The sequence below is a fragment of the Acanthaster planci genome, linkage group LG15 (assembly GCF_054643075.1).
Source record: "Acanthaster planci isolate LZ-2023a linkage group LG15, COTS_SCS, whole genome shotgun sequence".
NCBI lineage: Eukaryota > Metazoa > Echinodermata > Asteroidea > Valvatida > Acanthasteridae > Acanthaster > Acanthaster planci.
In genome coordinates this window covers 13,454,732-13,472,190 of record NC_141791.1, presented here as the reverse complement: position 1 = coordinate 13,472,190, position 17,459 = coordinate 13,454,732, and the positions used below count along the sequence as shown (strand labels likewise).

At 41.3% G+C, this 17,459-nt stretch overlaps 1 protein-coding gene across 4 annotated transcripts in view; it reads right to left on the bottom strand.

Annotated features, from left to right (window-relative positions):
- LOC110978845 (SAM and SH3 domain-containing protein 1-like) overlaps window positions 1-15,262 on the bottom strand; it is a 104,510-nt gene extending 89,248 nt beyond the window's left edge. For 3 of the 4 annotated variants that reach the window (XM_022234134.2, XM_022234136.2, XM_022234135.2), the window contains exons 1-2: window positions 15,107-15,262; window positions 13,519-14,260 (exon numbers count right to left, since the gene is read on the bottom strand). In XM_022234134.2, the coding sequence (XP_022089826.2) occupies window positions 13,519-14,160 (642 nt within the window). In that variant the 5' untranslated portion in view covers window positions 14,161-14,260; window positions 15,107-15,262. Of the gene's footprint in view, window positions 1-8,733; window positions 11,143-13,518; window positions 14,261-15,106 lie in introns of those variants that run through there. The other variant, XM_087146282.1, reaches the window with a different exon arrangement.
- Window positions 15,263-17,459: the final 2,197 nt, after the last annotated feature.

Below are 17,459 nucleotides of genomic sequence, written 5' to 3'. Positions count from 1 at the left end.
CCTTCATATTTTACAGGTCATTTCCTGATCATTTCAGTGAAATGTTATTCTACCTGTATCCATTAAGTCTTACTGTACATGAACTTAACTTCCTTTCAAAAACAAAATCCACAGAACATAATGCACAGTGTAAAGTTTTATTGGTGTACAAAAGTTTACCACTATATTAGAAACATCACTTCTTGTCAAACACTGAAATGGTAATATGGGCCTGCATGTATTAAGGTGTTTTTGTTTGTATTTTTGCCTCTTTTTCATGTTTTTGAGACTTTGAATTGTTGTAACATTTTCTCCCAACTTCTTCTCTTTTTCCTCGTTCTGTGTGTTGCTCCTTCAGCGCCTCACAGCCTGAAGAAGTCAGAGTCTGTATGAATCACTGGAAATCTTCTTGAATGTCACTGTGCATAAGTCTGGCGTTCACCAAGATTTCAGCTCACCCGAGCGTGGTGTACGTGCCCTGACGGCACTTGTATTGGTGTCAATTCAATCAGACGAATTCTAAACAAGGCCAGGGCCAGGCAGCGCAGAGCGGAGACACTCGCAGATATTGTTCCCCAGCTCTGCAACCTTAAATTGTGTTAAGGCACTGGCGACCTGGCGCAAATGTGGACCCGGGCGCTTCTCAAACGATCTGGTGGGGGGGGGCAAGATCATGACTAGTTGTTTGTCTTGGGCACGTCTGCTATTTTCACAGGTCCACTTTGATTTCTGAAATCAATTTCTCTACTACAGTACCCGAGTTTCTCCAAAGGTGTGCAGCTTTTTTCTCACAAAAAAGGTACAAACAAATAAAACACAGCTACACATGCAACAAATGTAAGCATGGCACACTTGCTCCCACCTTCCGACCTAACAGAAACGTGCGTTAGGTTCAGACACTACAAAATTAATCCCTTTTCAATGTTACCGAATAATGTCACGGAATGTTTGTGCTGATTATAATCCTTGCACATTGGGCTCACACATCTACGAACATTCCTGAAACCATCTCAGCTCCCTGGGGAGTATACTAGCCTGGTGCTGCCAATTCGGCGCAAACGGCTAAACAACCGCGTCTGGAGAGAGGCAAATAGGGGTAAAGTGACTTGCCCAAGATCACAACATGCTGCCAACAGCTGGATTCGAACCCCTGACCCTATGATCAGAAGCTACAAACCCTAACCACTAGACCCCATGTCCCCACATGAATGAATTATTCTTCACGGTAAAGGACACAAAGACAGCTTTCAGCTCACAATGCGACAAATGATTGAATGACACCCTTGTGCCAGGCTTGAGACAAAGCACAAACCTTTGCGTATACAGGTTAAAACTTGATGCAATCTCAAAGTTGACATACTGGTACAAGTATTACTGCCTAAATGGTGGAGTAAATTTCTGATTTAAAAAAAAATGGAGAGTTCAATTTCTCGTTTCTTCCAGGGGTAATACATTAATACAAGACATTTTGCACCACACAAAAAGCACACGAATTGGTCTTTCACTCTTCCAAATTATCTGGTATAACATGTTCTGGGATTGCTCTTTTTATTTGAGTTATTTGGGTGTGTGTGTGGGTGTGTGTGGGGTGTTTTTATTCCAGTCAAATTTACCGGTACAATGTGTATCAAGTTAGGAATTTAATGTTTTTCATGGAATACAGCAGAAGGTTTGAACATACATGTAGCATTGGTTTGTAATGTTAAGAAATAATGCAGGCCTAAAGTGTAAACTTACCCTAGAAATTTCTGATGGTTTGACGCAAAATTAACACACGTCAAACATTCCAACTTCAACTTAATCTTGCTGCATTATAAAAAACTGTGCAATTTGGAAAGCTTGACAAATGAAACATCCAAATTAGATTGAGAGGATTTTTCTTTTCTCTTTTTTTTCCTTCCACTTCTTCTTCTTCCTTTCTTGTAACTACATCAGCTCAGCCTAGCCAAGTAATCTTATTAGTGTAATGACTCGCAGAGAAGACGCAACGTTGCATTAGCCCTCCAGACAAATTATGATAAAAATGACATCCAATTTGCAGCCATCCCAAATGAAAACATAACACCAGCCAGTCGCGGTAACCCCTTTACCATCGATTGGTGTTTTAGGCATGCAGGCAAAGTTATCAATGGAAATTAGCCATTACACTTGTTAAAAGTCTCCCAAAGGCCTGGTCTTGTGTACTGTTACGCGGCCCAAGCCCCCCCAAAATTTATTAGATGATGGCGCAATGCTATTGGGCCCGGGTGGACGCTGACGCGCAACATTACCATCAATCTGTGGACGGGCCATTGTAATCAACGCCGGCGTATATGGTCCTGATGGTATAATGTAGACACTGGCACACAGGCAGCTACATATAAATTGGAAGTCAATCATAATTTGATGGTTATTCGGGTGATTCATCAAATTGGATTATACCCTGAGTAAACTTATCTTCAGTAGGATGGTAACACAATACACGATGATAGGCCCTATTGTTCAGGCTGAGCAGAGTGGCTATTGATGTAATTTGGGAACAACTGTTTGTATTTCTCCACAGGCATCAAGTGCTGTGTGTATGTACATGTACATTCACTGTACATTGAGTGTCAGATAGTAACTGTTTATCTTTGACACAACGATTTGCCGCCATCTGGGAAGTGGTATTTATTAATGCAACATTCAAGGAAAATAAGTAATTTGTCCAGGATATACTGAAATATAAATAGATGAATTTCTTGCAGTTTTTGTTGATTGTAAAGAAATCTGAAATATCCACGTATCTGAAAATATACTAGATGGAACACATGAACATGTACATGCTGAAGTGGAGTACATTTTTTAAACCAAGTCTAGCTGTACATGTATTTTAGTTTCCAATTATTGCTACATGAAAATGTATCCAAGCCAAGAGAATTTTTTTTAAATTGACACATAAAAAATAGAAATACATTAGGTATTCACACACATGGTTATTATCGTTTGAATCAAAAGTAGAGAAAAAATGACTCATAGAAAATTGATTCTCATCCAACAAAAATTCTATGACACACAATTTATCAAGGTAATCCCTGAGGGATTAGGTACTTTGTACACATGCCCTGTTTCTCTCACTTATCAAAGGTGATATGTACATGTACATTGTACAGCTATGAATCAAAAATACCTTGCTCCCAGAAAAAAAAACCCGCAAAACAAAAATAGCCCTGGATGACAACAAAGTGTGCCGCCAGCTGAAAATCCTCCAGCATGGCTTCCATATTGATCAGCCCCTCTATTAAGCCTTCGTTTTCATTTGCAACATTCCGGCCTGAACGCCAAATGATAACAAACTCACTCCCTGATAAAGGTCTACATTTCCTGGACTAGGGATGGACTAACTTTTTTTTAATATCCGCCTCAGGTCCGAGAAGGAAATTATTTGATACAATGTGTTCAGTTGTTTTCCCTTCTTTCTTGTTATTTATCTTATTTATTTCATTTAGGGGGGGGTGAGTACCAGGGGAAAAATGAAGAAATATCTGTTATTGACTTTGAAATGACATCTTGGTGTCATCAACCACCGACCTGCACAGAAGGCTAACTTGAATTGTGGTGCATATACTAACATATTTATACCAAAGATAATTCAGCCATTCCTGATGATCAAGAGCCTGTCACATGGCCAGCCTTAAATGGCTGCTTAAGTTCCAGCTACCTGTAGCTATGCACTACCGCGGGCACTGTGCAGCAAGCGTGCGCCAGACTGTTCATGACTACTCGCAAGAGGAACAAACCCATCACAGGTGTAGAGAAATATCTGAAAAAAAGAGGAGGTAACATTTTTGAAGTACACATATTTTTTTCTCCCCTTTTTTTTTAAATGGTATGTTTCCACTTGGTGACTCGAAAAGAACTTGTATTTACGGAAAGGAAAAAAATGTGCTTGGCCTGGTTTAGATGTTGTTTCAGATCAGCCTGAGCATTTTTGGTGCCTACTTCCCACGTCCTGAAAGTTTGAGACCTGCCAAACACATCTTTTCCCCTAACACAAATTGCTTTAGACAGCATATGGGAATAGTGTACATGCACTGTGCATTTGCAATAAACCAAATTTTTTTTTTTGCATTACCTTACACAACAATTCAGGGCAATGCACTGGTAAATGAGCAGTGGGCATGGTTGAACTGGTTCATGGATAAAAGGTATCACTATATTGCTGTCACGAATCAGCAAAAATTACTCAAGGAAACAGCTGTCCCAAATCTGAGCACACCTTAGTACCAAACATCAACTTCAAGCAAAAAGCATAGCATTCCTGAAATCACGAGTAACACACCAAAAAAAACAGTTAATGAAAAACTCAATGTATGATCTGATATTTGTACATTTCTGTATCTCACAATCATTATATAAGCTCTATCTTCTGCTCAATACTTACAGGTCTTAAAGGACAAATTCATTAATTTATGCACCATGGAAAACGGTGCTTAGAACGAGATTGACATGTTCCACCAAGGGCAAACTGGAACCTCACTTCAAGATGGCATGAGAACTTGCTTCTCATTAATTCAACAAGGATGGGCATTTCTTAAGACCCTATAACAGAGATCAGTAGTTAACTTATTCTACGAATAAATTAAGAGACTATACAAGCTTTATCTGTCAGCGCAAATGCTTCATGTTCCAAGGTTATTCAATTCTTCTTTCTTTCTTTTTTTCCTACTCGAAATATTTGAACACTCTTGTCTGGCTGACGGAAAGCAAGGTGAAATGAGCAACTCAGGCCGAGCTGAATAAAATGCAGACATGACCCGAGTGAAAGATGTCCCGCTGCAACTTTCATTATTTTACATCTCTGCGACAGGCAAAGCTAAGAAAAAAATTGAACTATGTAACCCCTGAAACAAGAGACAGTTTGGTAGAAAAAAAAAACGGAATACTTGTCAGAAACAGACAGCTAGCTGGGTGAAATAATTGCCTGGTGGATATTAACAAGTTGTAGGGAAAACTGTCAAAGGCTTTGAACAACAACGGAGCCAAATTGGAAATGCATGCACCGTAAGCCGCAATGGCCGGATTGCACGTACGGCAATAAGACATTACATGTACATGTACATCCTCACGGAGGGTTAATTCCTTCACCCCTTTTGCACACGGCGGCTCGGCGAAGCGAGCGACGTTACTTTCTCGTGTCTTCTGGCCCACGGCCTGTGACAAGCAGCACACACGCAAGATCAGACATTAAGCAGTGATTCCTACAAACTGCCTGTCTCCTATCTTCACGTTAATGCATCCAAATCCTGTCCGAGGCATTAGGCAAATAGCGTCTGCCGAGATAATGCACAAGTAATAGGATTTTCTGGGCAAGGGTCGGTTCAATAATGTTTCCACAAACATGCCATCATCCTCGACATTCTCAAATTATTTCACCTGACACACGTAGACATTACATATCAGGCATTTCATACCAATTCTTTAAAAATGTCCATGTTGTTTAATACCAACACAATTTCTTTAGAATACAACTGAATTCTTGAATATGATAAGAACAGGGAGTAACAGAAATAGAGCAATGGTGTACAAAGGACATAGTTTGGATTTCACAATAAAATAAAATACGGAATCACATGCAACAAACTAGAATCAAAATAATAAACCATCTGTGTGTCACACTTCCGTTAGTTCCTTCACAGTTCGACCAAAAAACTGTTTGTGGCTATTATGCGGCTACCAATATCTGCCACAGCATATCAGTGACAAACCACCTGATTCAATCACGGCTAAACACCGTCTACTTTAGGGGCATGCAGGACGTGGATATGGCATCTAGTTTTGCAATATTAAAATTTATGCATGCGCCCTGACTCATTGGCCCCAGCAACTTTCCCTGGATTATATTGTGTTTTCATGACAGTCCCCGGCCCTTACTAACAAAACCTGCATGTAGACTGGGTCCTGTCAATGGACATGTCCAGTTGGTGATGGATGGGGTCTGCCGCTTGACCCGCAGAAAATATTGAAGCGGGACCCCAGTTGGGCTTTTGTGTCTGTTTGCATTCACAGGAGACCGTGACAAGGGGAGGATGAACACTGTGGCCGGGACATTGACTTGTTGAGGGGAATTTGTCCTCGTGTTATCCGCCAGGCAAGGGACAGTGTGTTTACTTATGTACACTGTCAGCTCTCACCCCTGAGTGCAAGGCACTCTAGCAAGAGATGTACATGTGTGCAAACAGTATAAAAAGAAGCAAAATATAAACAGGGCTGGCATTGTTTGTGCTGTTCAATTCTACAGTTATCGGTCAAGTGAACATTGCACACTTGCATGTGGGTCACACATCAGTTCCTCGATCCACCTGTGAAAATGCAGAAAGTGACTGCCTTGCAGTCCAACAGACTGTTTCCCGAACACATGTACTGCACTAGCTGGTCTGTATGAGGTTGAGGCATCTCTTTGGGAGAAAAAAAATATACGATTTGAAACATTTTCGGAAGAGCTGCCTCTCCTCTGATGACCGCGACTCAATTCCAGCCAGCCCGGACCAACCTGTGCAATTGGGTCTTGTGCAAAAGCCTCTGGCCGGACTACAGCTAGCTTTACCGTCCTACGTGTGGATTAGAAACAGAGTTTTTTTATTATTTTTTTTTACGAGAAGACAGCACACGAACTAAAGTGTCATTACACCAAAATGCACAATGAACATGCAGCAGTAAAAACTTCCCGTTCAGGCAGGTCTACCAAACATACATGTACCCACAGCCAAGCCAATTTTAATGACCATAAACATCTGCCAACCTACAAATGCGCAGGGTACAATTCCTGGGACTTGTTAACCAGAAAATGTTTTTCCCCCTTCCCCTAATTGGGTGAGGATAATTGGGCAGGGCCGTGCCCCGTGTCAAAGGGGTGGAAATTTCTACCGGCCAAACATAACAACCTGAACCGCCTGCCAAAAGACACAAAGAATGGAAACAATTTGACAGGATAATACACACAACCTGAGGTGCTCGGGTAAAAATCAGAGCCTTGTTTTTTCAGCAGAACAAAATGCATCCTTTCCACGCACACTGTATTAGTCCTATTCACAGAATAGACCTTTTATGCACAGCCCTTTGAAAACGTCCCGACGACACAAACTCATTTTTCTTTCCAAGGATGAAAAACAAAAATGTTGAGTCAACGATTGCAACAGAAGGCATCGGTGCCACTACGGTCACTGAAGATAATCTGACAAGATTAACGCCAACAAGATGAACTCTTGTGTAATTTAGTATGAAAATTAACAGCAACAGAAACTTGCAACGTCAAGTGACACTTGGCACTCACAACACAGGGGATGGCACATCAATAGTTTGGACAATATTGCCACTGTTTTGAAAGTTGTCATGTGAAAATCGACTGCATGTTTTACATGTACCATAAAAATAAAATCCCTGACTCCACAGCACTGACTGCCACTGCCATAGGATTTGTAAACACTGGTAAAAAAATACCTTGAGTAGCACAGAAAGCGCTACCGAAACCAGAAGTGCTTGGATAAAAATGATTTTCCAAATGCCGGACAGCTTCCTTGTTGAGAAATCTCCTGTACTTTGTGACGTGCCTCTGAGAATTGGCACAGGGAAACTCCAAATGAGAATCATGATTTACAAACTACTTACGTCAATGGTACAGAGTCTCGGATGTTGCTCATAAATTTCATTTTTTTTTTTTTTGGTCAAAAAGAAGGGTTGGAAATCATTTACCAGATATCCCTTGGAATTTTCTTGCCAGAGATCTTTCTCATCGTTAAAATATTGACCACTATCTGGGACCCTAATGGTACGGTTTTCTACTCTGACAAGAATTGGTTCACAAAGCCCCACGTAATATCCTGCTTTCTGGCACCAGTAACACTGAATCCTTTCAAATTCTTCAAACCAGGAAGTCACATTCTGTAGAATTTGAAAGCTCCAAATTTTTGAAATTTCTTCTTCCTTCAATTTAATCACTTTTTCTCTTTTCACATTTAGCCATTTTAAGCTGACACTAACATTTCAAATCATTTTTCAACTCCGTTTTTTATGGTTTTTTTTCATTTGCTTTTTGATGAATTTAACTTCATTTTTTGAATGGGCAGACAAACTTTGTAAATTCAAATTCCCCTATAGAGCTATGCAAAAGCATCAATCTGCTGTTACAAGTGTTGCAAGATATAAATAAATAGGCTTACTTCATTTCCTGAAATAGATTAGTTTTACAATTTGTCAGTTTTGATTTTAAATACAGATTACTTCCTGAAACCTTTCATGAACGTGCCATTTACACTGCTGGGTATCATGACATAATCGGCATCGTTTGATGTTAATACAAACATTTCTGGTTTCAACTCTTCCAGCCTAGAGGGCAGTATTGAAGAGTTTTGAGATGTTTAAACCACTGTATAGGATGGTTTGGCTTTGAAAAGGTTGTACGAAAGTGCAAAAAGAAAGGCCTTTTGTCAAAAACTGTTAAACATAATTATGATGATGGTTTCAGTTTCAACTTTCTATTTGAAAACACATCTGCATAGAGTTTTCTGCTCATCGATTTCTTTACATCCTGGACACTTTGAAGAAGATGACACATCCAACAAAAACAGGCCTGTCAATCAAACCAAAGAATATTCGGATATCCAAGTTACAAAAGTGCAGACAGCTTGCATAAAAAGCTACTGCAGGGGGAAATCTCCAGGCAAATTTCAAAGGAGTAAAAAAAAGCAGTTTCCAATCACGTTGAAAGTCCGATCAAAATGTTGCCAAACAACTCACCTTTCGTTTTGGCCCTGGTGCACTCATCCTTAGAAAGAATGTTCCTGGAAGAATTTCCTTCCTAATTATCCCTACACGAAGCCAAGATTTCTCAAGATTCCAGAGAGAGGAGGAGAGCAATACTTTGCCTTCCTTTCCCAGCACAACTCTTCCGTTTCATCTACACCAAGGTGTTTGGTATTTAGTGGGATTACATCACCATCTCCCTGTGAGGCGAACATTTGCCACATTCCTTCCTTATGACCAGTAGAGAAATTCTCAACAACAGAGGTGGACCTTTTCAGGGGAAGTCCCTGTCTGGCCGGCCACTTAAAGAACAAAAGCACCTTTTGTATGCTAGCAGCTCTGTGGTTATGCAATCTCTACCATGAAGTCCCCCTTCATGGTTACCTGATCTCTTGTTTTACATACATGTCAGTCTATGTCATGACCTTCAACTGAGGTCATACAATTCAGACCCATAAATTCTCCAAAGATGTTGTTTACATTACAGTTTACACAAAACAAGTGGGGGCAATTGGGAAAAAAAAGTACCACAGAGGTAAACTGTAAATGTGCAGTGGGTCATGGGAACACATCTTGCTCAAAAAGTTGTCACAAGCTTCAAACTAGAACCATAAATCACAAATTAAGCGAGATTACACAGCAACACCACAAATACTCTGTGGTCGATGTAGGTGTGACCAACCTTAATCTAGATGTTACCTACGACACCGTACCTACATGTACGGATCATGCTATGCACATTGTATTCCAAAAGACAAAACACAAGTTTGCATCTTAACTCAAGATTCAAAGATCTACATGTATAGATGTATGTACATGTACATGTATATGTGCGTTACATGCATTAGATCTGCATAAAGTACAGTACATCACGATTCCTTGACACTTTTACACAACCCATGGGAAACATTTCTGTGAAAACGACCTCAAGTTTACCAAAAACTGCCTGGTAGGCACTCCAGTGGTTTCTTGTCCCATAACATTTCATACAGCCCCCTACACATACATGTACATACATGCATGTGGTCATGAAAAGTGGACATTGTAGCCTGCATATGTAGTCTCTTTTCAAGGAGCCTTGGCTTTTTACAAATGACTAAACCACTGTCATGAACAAGTGCACAGAATTCCCTCTGACGCAAAGCCAGTAAATGTGGCACATGTGACAGGTGCTGAAATTCGGGAATATAGAATCATGTTACTGATAACCTAGTACAGTTGGTGTAAGACTTACCCCAGGGGTGGGGAAGGTAAAATGGAATGCTCTTCCCCTCAAACAGTTCCTCCATGCAACAAAATGATAAGAGGTTTTTCCCGACAATAATTATCTAGTCTGGGGGTTGGGTATTAACTTCAAAACCAAGTGATCAAATAACAGGTGTGAACATCAATTAACATTTGATCCTATCCAGCCTTTCTTCCTGTCCATACACTGTACCGTACTTCAGTATCTTGGGCTTCCCAAGACCTTGAATGTCCATAGTTTCCATATTTAGTGTCTGTGTGCCAAGTACGCCTATGCGTTCAAAATCAAAGATCATTTTTAAATCAATGGGCCGTGCACACCTACTGTACACTACCTACAATACATGCGCACACTGTATTACTGTAGTTGAATGGTCTTCCGAGTATTGATTCAATCTGCTGGTACTGTTTCTAAAAAGTTTGATCCATGCTGAACTGATCAGAGAGACCATGATGTTGTTGTAGAGACCATGATGTTGCTGTTCTTGTATTGCAGTATGCAATATTTTGTTGTTGTTCATGATTACATTTTTCACACGGTAAAGGCAGAAAGAAATGATTTTTATCTGCATTCTGCACAAGTACCGGTATATGTGCCTAATTCGGATTTTTATGTTAAATGTGTGCAGAAATCGCAGCGGTACTAGAACACCTCTGGCAAAGTAGCGTAACACTGCACTTCCACATGCACCACCACTGGCAGAACGCATCCACAAACAGATAACCAAACTTCCAAAGCTAAATCCCCAACTCTAACAGTGGCAAGTCCTGTCACTGAAAGCAAAGCCGAGATTGCCCAAAGCCCCTCTGTATTCCCCCCCTCGCAACACTATTTAAGCCTGCCAACAATGGGGCTGCAGTTTGGGTACAACCTTGCGGTACCACCGCAAACATAAAAGAACTCAGCAACCCTAAGCGACAATAGTACAACCTGCATTGTGTTGAATGTTGTTAAAATCAACATCACCACAAATCCTAACGGCACACTGAAGTACAGGACCGGTTGTGAAAGACCTGTTCCGTTTCCGACAAATTTGACAAGTGGAGTTTTTTCCACTGGCCCGAAAAAATACAAACCAGATTTCTTAGTCACATGTTAAACTTCCTTCTGAATGTAAAACACATTTTGGAACTTCAAGGCCTGGTCTGAATTGCACAGGTTCAAGTTGCAGGCAACTCAAGGTTTCGGAAACACCTCCACTCAAGTTTAAATGTCTGATGACTGGGTCAAAACACCAGTTGCAATTTTTTTCTATTGATAAGATCATGAGTAGTGTTCACACGTGCGAGGTCGCACCAAAACGTGTCCCAGCAGCTATTTCAAACATTTAACGGCCAGCTTCAAATTTCCCAGGGGGAGACGCAAGAACTAACTGATTGTTCTGGGAGTCAAGTCGTCACATCCCCACATTCCCCGTTTAAACTTAAACACACAACAAGGAAAAAAACTAACCATCAAAGGAAAAACACCTTGATGCAGTTGTGAAATCAATTTATTGTCGAGAGCGGCTACACGAACTGTTGAGGGAAGAGATCAAAGAGGGAGACATTATTTACTTAGATGGCAAATTGTCCTGTGAATTTTTTTTGTCCCCGAGATGGAAAAACTTGATTATGTACGCATAGACACGCTCTGACAACAGACTGGCCAAGACGAAGAGTGACAACGCCTATACTGCATCAATTTGAACAAATTGCAATCGGACTTCTATAATTATTTACATTTTTATCAAGATTTTCCCATCTTCTGTGAACTTCTGAAAAAACAAAAATCAAGTGGCCCCAAAGGATGCCCTTTGGGATTGATGTCTGGCCTCCGTGCACCCAGACACAAGTGAAAAGACCAGTTCAAATTCAACATCACGAAATGTTCGCAGCCAAATTTGCTGGAGTTGACACACAACTTTTTCGAATTCTTGGCAGGAATACATCTGTTTAATCTGATACTTTTGCAAAGTATAACCCAGCCTAAGCTTTGGATAAAAGGCATTAGGGAAATAAAAATATATATTACATATATACCTGCGTATATATGAAAAGTTGCGTTACAATAACGTGTACCGTATTTTGATGCTTCAAATATTCCAAAAGCAATCATTTTTCCCTTAAAGCCATACCAGTAATTTGTCAACTGTAAAGGATTAATTATACAATTTTCAATTTTTCAGTTCTTTTATGTTTCAAATTTAAAAATTTCAGGGACTTGATGTGTAAACATAGTCTGATAAATTATGTATTTTAATTTCTTTTGATCCGTGGACATGTTTAAGTGCTCTTCTGTTTAAAGCTCAAGTTGCTGTGGACGGTCGTTTAAGCAAAGAACTCCCCCCCAAAAAAACAAAATATGCACAGAAAATGCAAATATTTGTCTTGAGGGCATTAGCACTAAGCCGTCAAGATGACCTGACGACAACGACGTCAGACTAGAAGAGAGAGAGGCCCATGACAGCAAAGTGGAAAGGAAAAGAAACAAAGGAAAAGATGAAGCGATAGGGGGACAAAATATGGAAATCGGATGCCCATTCCGAACGCGGGAAGTAGACGGACACTATCGAGTGCAGTGGACAGGAACGGTATTACTTGTCTCCGCTTCACTGCACATTCACTTGCGGTGTTGAGACTGAGGGCAGGTACGGATTTATATAAATTCCTTTTCAAAAAAATCCTCGGAAGATCATAACAGCAAATTACATGTATCTCCTGAAATAAGACTTTTAACCTATCTTTAAACCCATGGCAAAAGTTTTACAGAACCCTGAATTTTTTGAACAGTTTTGCATTAACGCTAAGATCACAATCCAAGTGACAATAGCTCTCTCTTTTCATTACGTAGGGTCAGTGCATCCTTGAAGCGTATAAATTTATTTTTGTTAGTAAGGCGCACACACAAAATACATGTACGTCTTACGTGTACAAGCAGATCAGACAGAAAAACAGAGAGAGAGAGACCTGGGGGTTCCTATTCAGAATCAATTAACTCTGACGGCAGTATATTAATATATACATGGCTAATGTGCCGCCACAACAAACGTGGTGTTCAGGAATTGCTGGCATTGACCTACAACCCTAACACTCCTCAGTCCTCCAACAGGTGAAGGATTGAGGAGTGTTAGGGTTAAGCAAGGGGAAGTATTCCATATTACACACGTGTTTAGCAGATACATGCATGTTTCATTATCTTGTGTTTTTTTTCACTGATGAACACAAGTATCCTTTAGTTCCATGTTGGCATCTATAAGAACCAATTAGAAGTTCAAAGCCAGCTGCAGTCAAGTTTCTATTTTCGATCCAAAAGTGATTAATCAACACTTCCTTTTCAGACAGTTTGAAAACAAATTTGCATAATGTGCACATGAGGAGTCAAGAGGGCAGCGCACTTCAATTCTATGGGAAAGCAACTGTGGTATTTTGTTCCAAGCTTTACAGAAGAAGCTTTCAAAATACGTGTAGGTAGCATGCCCTGTCTTTACTCTAAAATAATTCACAGAAGAATTGTGTAAAGTTGGTGAGGTGCAAACATTTATGACAACATACCTTGAGGGAGCGAAACATCCTCCGTTGCTGCTCGTGTGGACTCATCCCCCCGATGGCTTCCATGAAGCCTCCCCGCTCCACAGCACTGGCGGATCTGGGCTTGGTGGCCAAAGTCTCACTGCTGGAGTGCTCCGAAAAGGCGCGCCGGTACTCAGCAGCACTCTCAAAGGACCCCCGGCGCAGGTGGTGCTCGGTCCACTTCCAGCGCTGTCGGTCCAGGTAACACTGGGGCTGGACCTCAAAGGGGCTCTCCTGGAGACACTCGCAGCTCCTGCAGTCGCATATCCCGCTTCTGCCACCCTCCAGTAGGGAGTGGACCTTCTCGTCCTCGTCCTCTGCATAACCGTAGTCCACCGTCACGTCTTCCTCGTAGATGTAGTCGGTGTCGGGACCCATGAGAGTGAAGTAGACTGCAGTGCCACCCTCCTGCTTGAGCCGGGCCACGGCTTGACGCAGCTCTTCCCGCTGTCGGGGGTCCTGGACGCCAATGGCGTCCATGTCCTCCTCCCCGATCTGTTTACAGGTCTCTAGGTCATCGTAGCCATTGTCAATGAAGCTGTCCAGGTGGTGGGCCAGGTCTAATGTTCGCAGCCATTCCCGGACAATGTTGTTCTCAGGGTCAGCCATTGCACTGTCTACCATCACAGATCGAGCTGTGCAACTCAAACACCTCAACCTAATTATATTCTGCTGCTGTTTTCCACAACTTGGTGTCCCAGGTTGACAAACTGTGCGCCGAATGCTGAAATAAAAGCATTTTTTTTAAAAGTGAGACAATACAAAATTCAGTACGCATGTGGTTTTACAACAAAACTACATCAAAACACTTAAAAACAGACATCCCGAAAAGACAATACCAGAAAATTATTGACTTGCTACTGCAACTCAGTTTTTCTAAAATTAAAGCAAAATTTCAGGACTCAGATTTACATGTAAAAACAACTTATTACCCAGGTCAAAAAGAGCAATAAAGGCAAGTCCTTCCTTATGCTTCTTGAAGCAATATAATATTTCCAAATTCAACCGTGCAATCACAGTGTCTACTCTACCACTTTTGATGAGATTACTACGAAGGTGTGGGGAAAATGTCACACCAAATAAAAGACGGTGATTGAAATCATATAAACTACAGAATAATTTCATGGGGTATCATACTTATACTAGGGCCTATATACTAAGCAAAAGACACACAGGTCTAACTGTAAATGGCAGATGTCGCCATTTGACACCGCTGCAAAATCGTGTTGCAATATCTGATTAACGTTAAATTTGAATGTTCTGGCTACGGCAAGTCAAACTGAAAGAAATTTTAGCACTCAACGGAACACTCGATGCAGACCCAGCCTAATGTGTCGCGGGTAGAATTGAAGTGTGTGAAGTGAATGATGAACGCCTGTATTACATTTATTTGTGGTCGTGCAGGCGTCAAGATGAAACCTCGATGACACATCGTGGCCACATGTCATTTGGATTTGTGTAAATGCACCTGGCCACAGACACCACGCTAGAAATGGACACAAAATCTGCCCCCAAAAAACATCGCAAAGCATGCAAAGTTACCGGCCAGGCTACCCCCAAAACAACTCACCGGGATGGGTGCTGGGCAGGAAATCGTTGGCTCCGGGATTACTTCCCTTGACAAGACCTGCTTGCGGAATTCCTGGTCGAGTTCATCTCAAGCCATGATACATCGAGATGCGTTCACCACGACATCCGCACCGTGTGTGTATTCGCTGTGTGTACGTACACGATAACGAGTGCATGATGATCATGAATGGTCGGCTACCCAAAACATCAAGAGCTCTCTATCCTACGACTGTTTTGTGCCTTTGTACAGCAGTTGCACAGTCATGTTTGGATCAAGGGCGTGATTGAGCTGAAGCTGGTGGGAGAGTTGGATATCATAAGGATTACGTATTTCCTTTTCTTTTGACGCTCATTTAAAATTGGAAGTATTTTATATAGTGCCACCATTTAACGATATGTCGTTTGAGAAACATAAAGTGTAGATTAGCATTATTTATTTCTCAATAATCAGATAATAAACTCAAGCAACTCTGTAAAATGACGTGAACGGGCAGTTGCTAACTCGACTGATATAAATAAAACGACATATGATATAAAACAGTCGTCAGATAAAAGGCTGTAGTTTGGACACGATGACGTCACTGCACGGGATTCCCTCCCGTTATTTGTGTATGCATCCCTTGCCCTGATCGCATATTTTCCCCATCCTTCATCAGCCTATTACAAATTCCCACTTTTACACTCTTCGGTATCATATTGAAAGATTGTGTTTGTTTTGACTCATATGTCCTTTGTTTCAAGGTGTCAAGTGTGGATGAGTAACTGCATACGAGGTGTGAATTTTAAATTCCTTTGTACTTGATTTGCTCCGAAGGTGAAACAGCGCCACCTTGTGTCATCCTAAAATACACTACAGCGCATAATTCCCCGAAATATTCTCGATAGATTTTAAATACCTTTCGCCCTTGCCCACTTTTACAAATTTGCTACAAAGTGGAAGATTTGTTGCCACTTCTCTTTTAGGGAGCATGAAAACAGCGCCCTCTTACCCCTCAGCTCATGCTGCACTTTCTCCATTTCCTGGGCAAATACTTTTTAAAGAATGGTTTTAGTGCTAGTCTTGAGAGGCGACTATAGTCTGTTGATATGTCGCACTTAAAATCCTCCAGAGTTTCAATTTTAGTCTTCGTTCAAGTCTGATTACCCTGGCGTTTGTGTGGAAAAAAATCGGTGCCTGTGTTATTGGGCGCTGACGGAAGGGCAAATACATTACGTAAACTTTTTGTTTAAAATTCATTGGACAGAGTTCATTTAAAATCTCTGGTCAGGACTTACGTGTGCATGATACGTGAGTACTGAATGTATATGCGTTGATTAGGCATAGGACAGCAAATAATGCTTTATACGTTGGTACGGTACTTATGACTTATTTCCTTAAGACCTGTTCCCTTTTTAGCGCCCTGTGTTAAGAGCTAGTGGGGGTAAGCGAAATGATTCACAACTACCTCCACAGGTTTTAATCTAGTTCAGTTCCTCTGTGCTCTGCGTTTACCGTATGTCTATGTCCTGATCAGAGCTCGAGCACGTCTGTGAGCAAGGCTCTGGAAACAGCGCCCTCTTCTGAGCCACTTTGAAGAGCACCCTCGTACTTCACTTCTTCGTAAACTTCACCCGTTTGCTAGCCGAATGAGCAGCCTTCTTCCACTTCAGTCGATTCAGGACCCACTCCTCCTCTATCGCACGGTGTTTCATGCCCTCTATGACTTAGATCCTCGCCTGCGTACTAAAGTCATTTTGTCCCCAACCCTCTCCTTGTACTCCGCTATCGAATCTTTCTCCATCCAACCTCTGATCTTTCTTAGTCTCTGATCTTGCCTTTTCTTTCTCGCCTCCTTCCCCTGCTACAGCCCACCACTAGCAGTCCGTGTTCGTGGGCTACCATTTTCCCAGGTATAACTTCGCTCCGCGACTGAGCTCGTGCAACTATACTTTCAGTATTTACTGCTGGTAAAGGTAATAAGTCCACAAGGGCCCCCGTGTCAGAGCGCGTAGCAATCTCTTGTAATTGGTTTGATTTGGGTTTGGTTTTCTGTGTTTTCAATACAATTTTCGCCCTCCACATCACGGGTCACCCAACTTTACAAGGAAACTTTTTTTTTTAATGTTTGCCTCCCAAAACAAGAAAATTTTGTTCTGAAATATATCACCGGGAGACTCTGGGACGCTTGATGGCGGCAAAACATACCGATGTCCTTTCTACTAGTTCTGAGCATGCGCACGTCGTTCTTAGGGTGTTTAGTCTGGTTCCCTGCCCAAAGATTCGCTGATGGACTCTTGATAAAAAATCTTATGTCAGACATCACCCACGGATATAAATAGATATGACGCAAGGGTCAGGAGTTACAAGTTGAGAG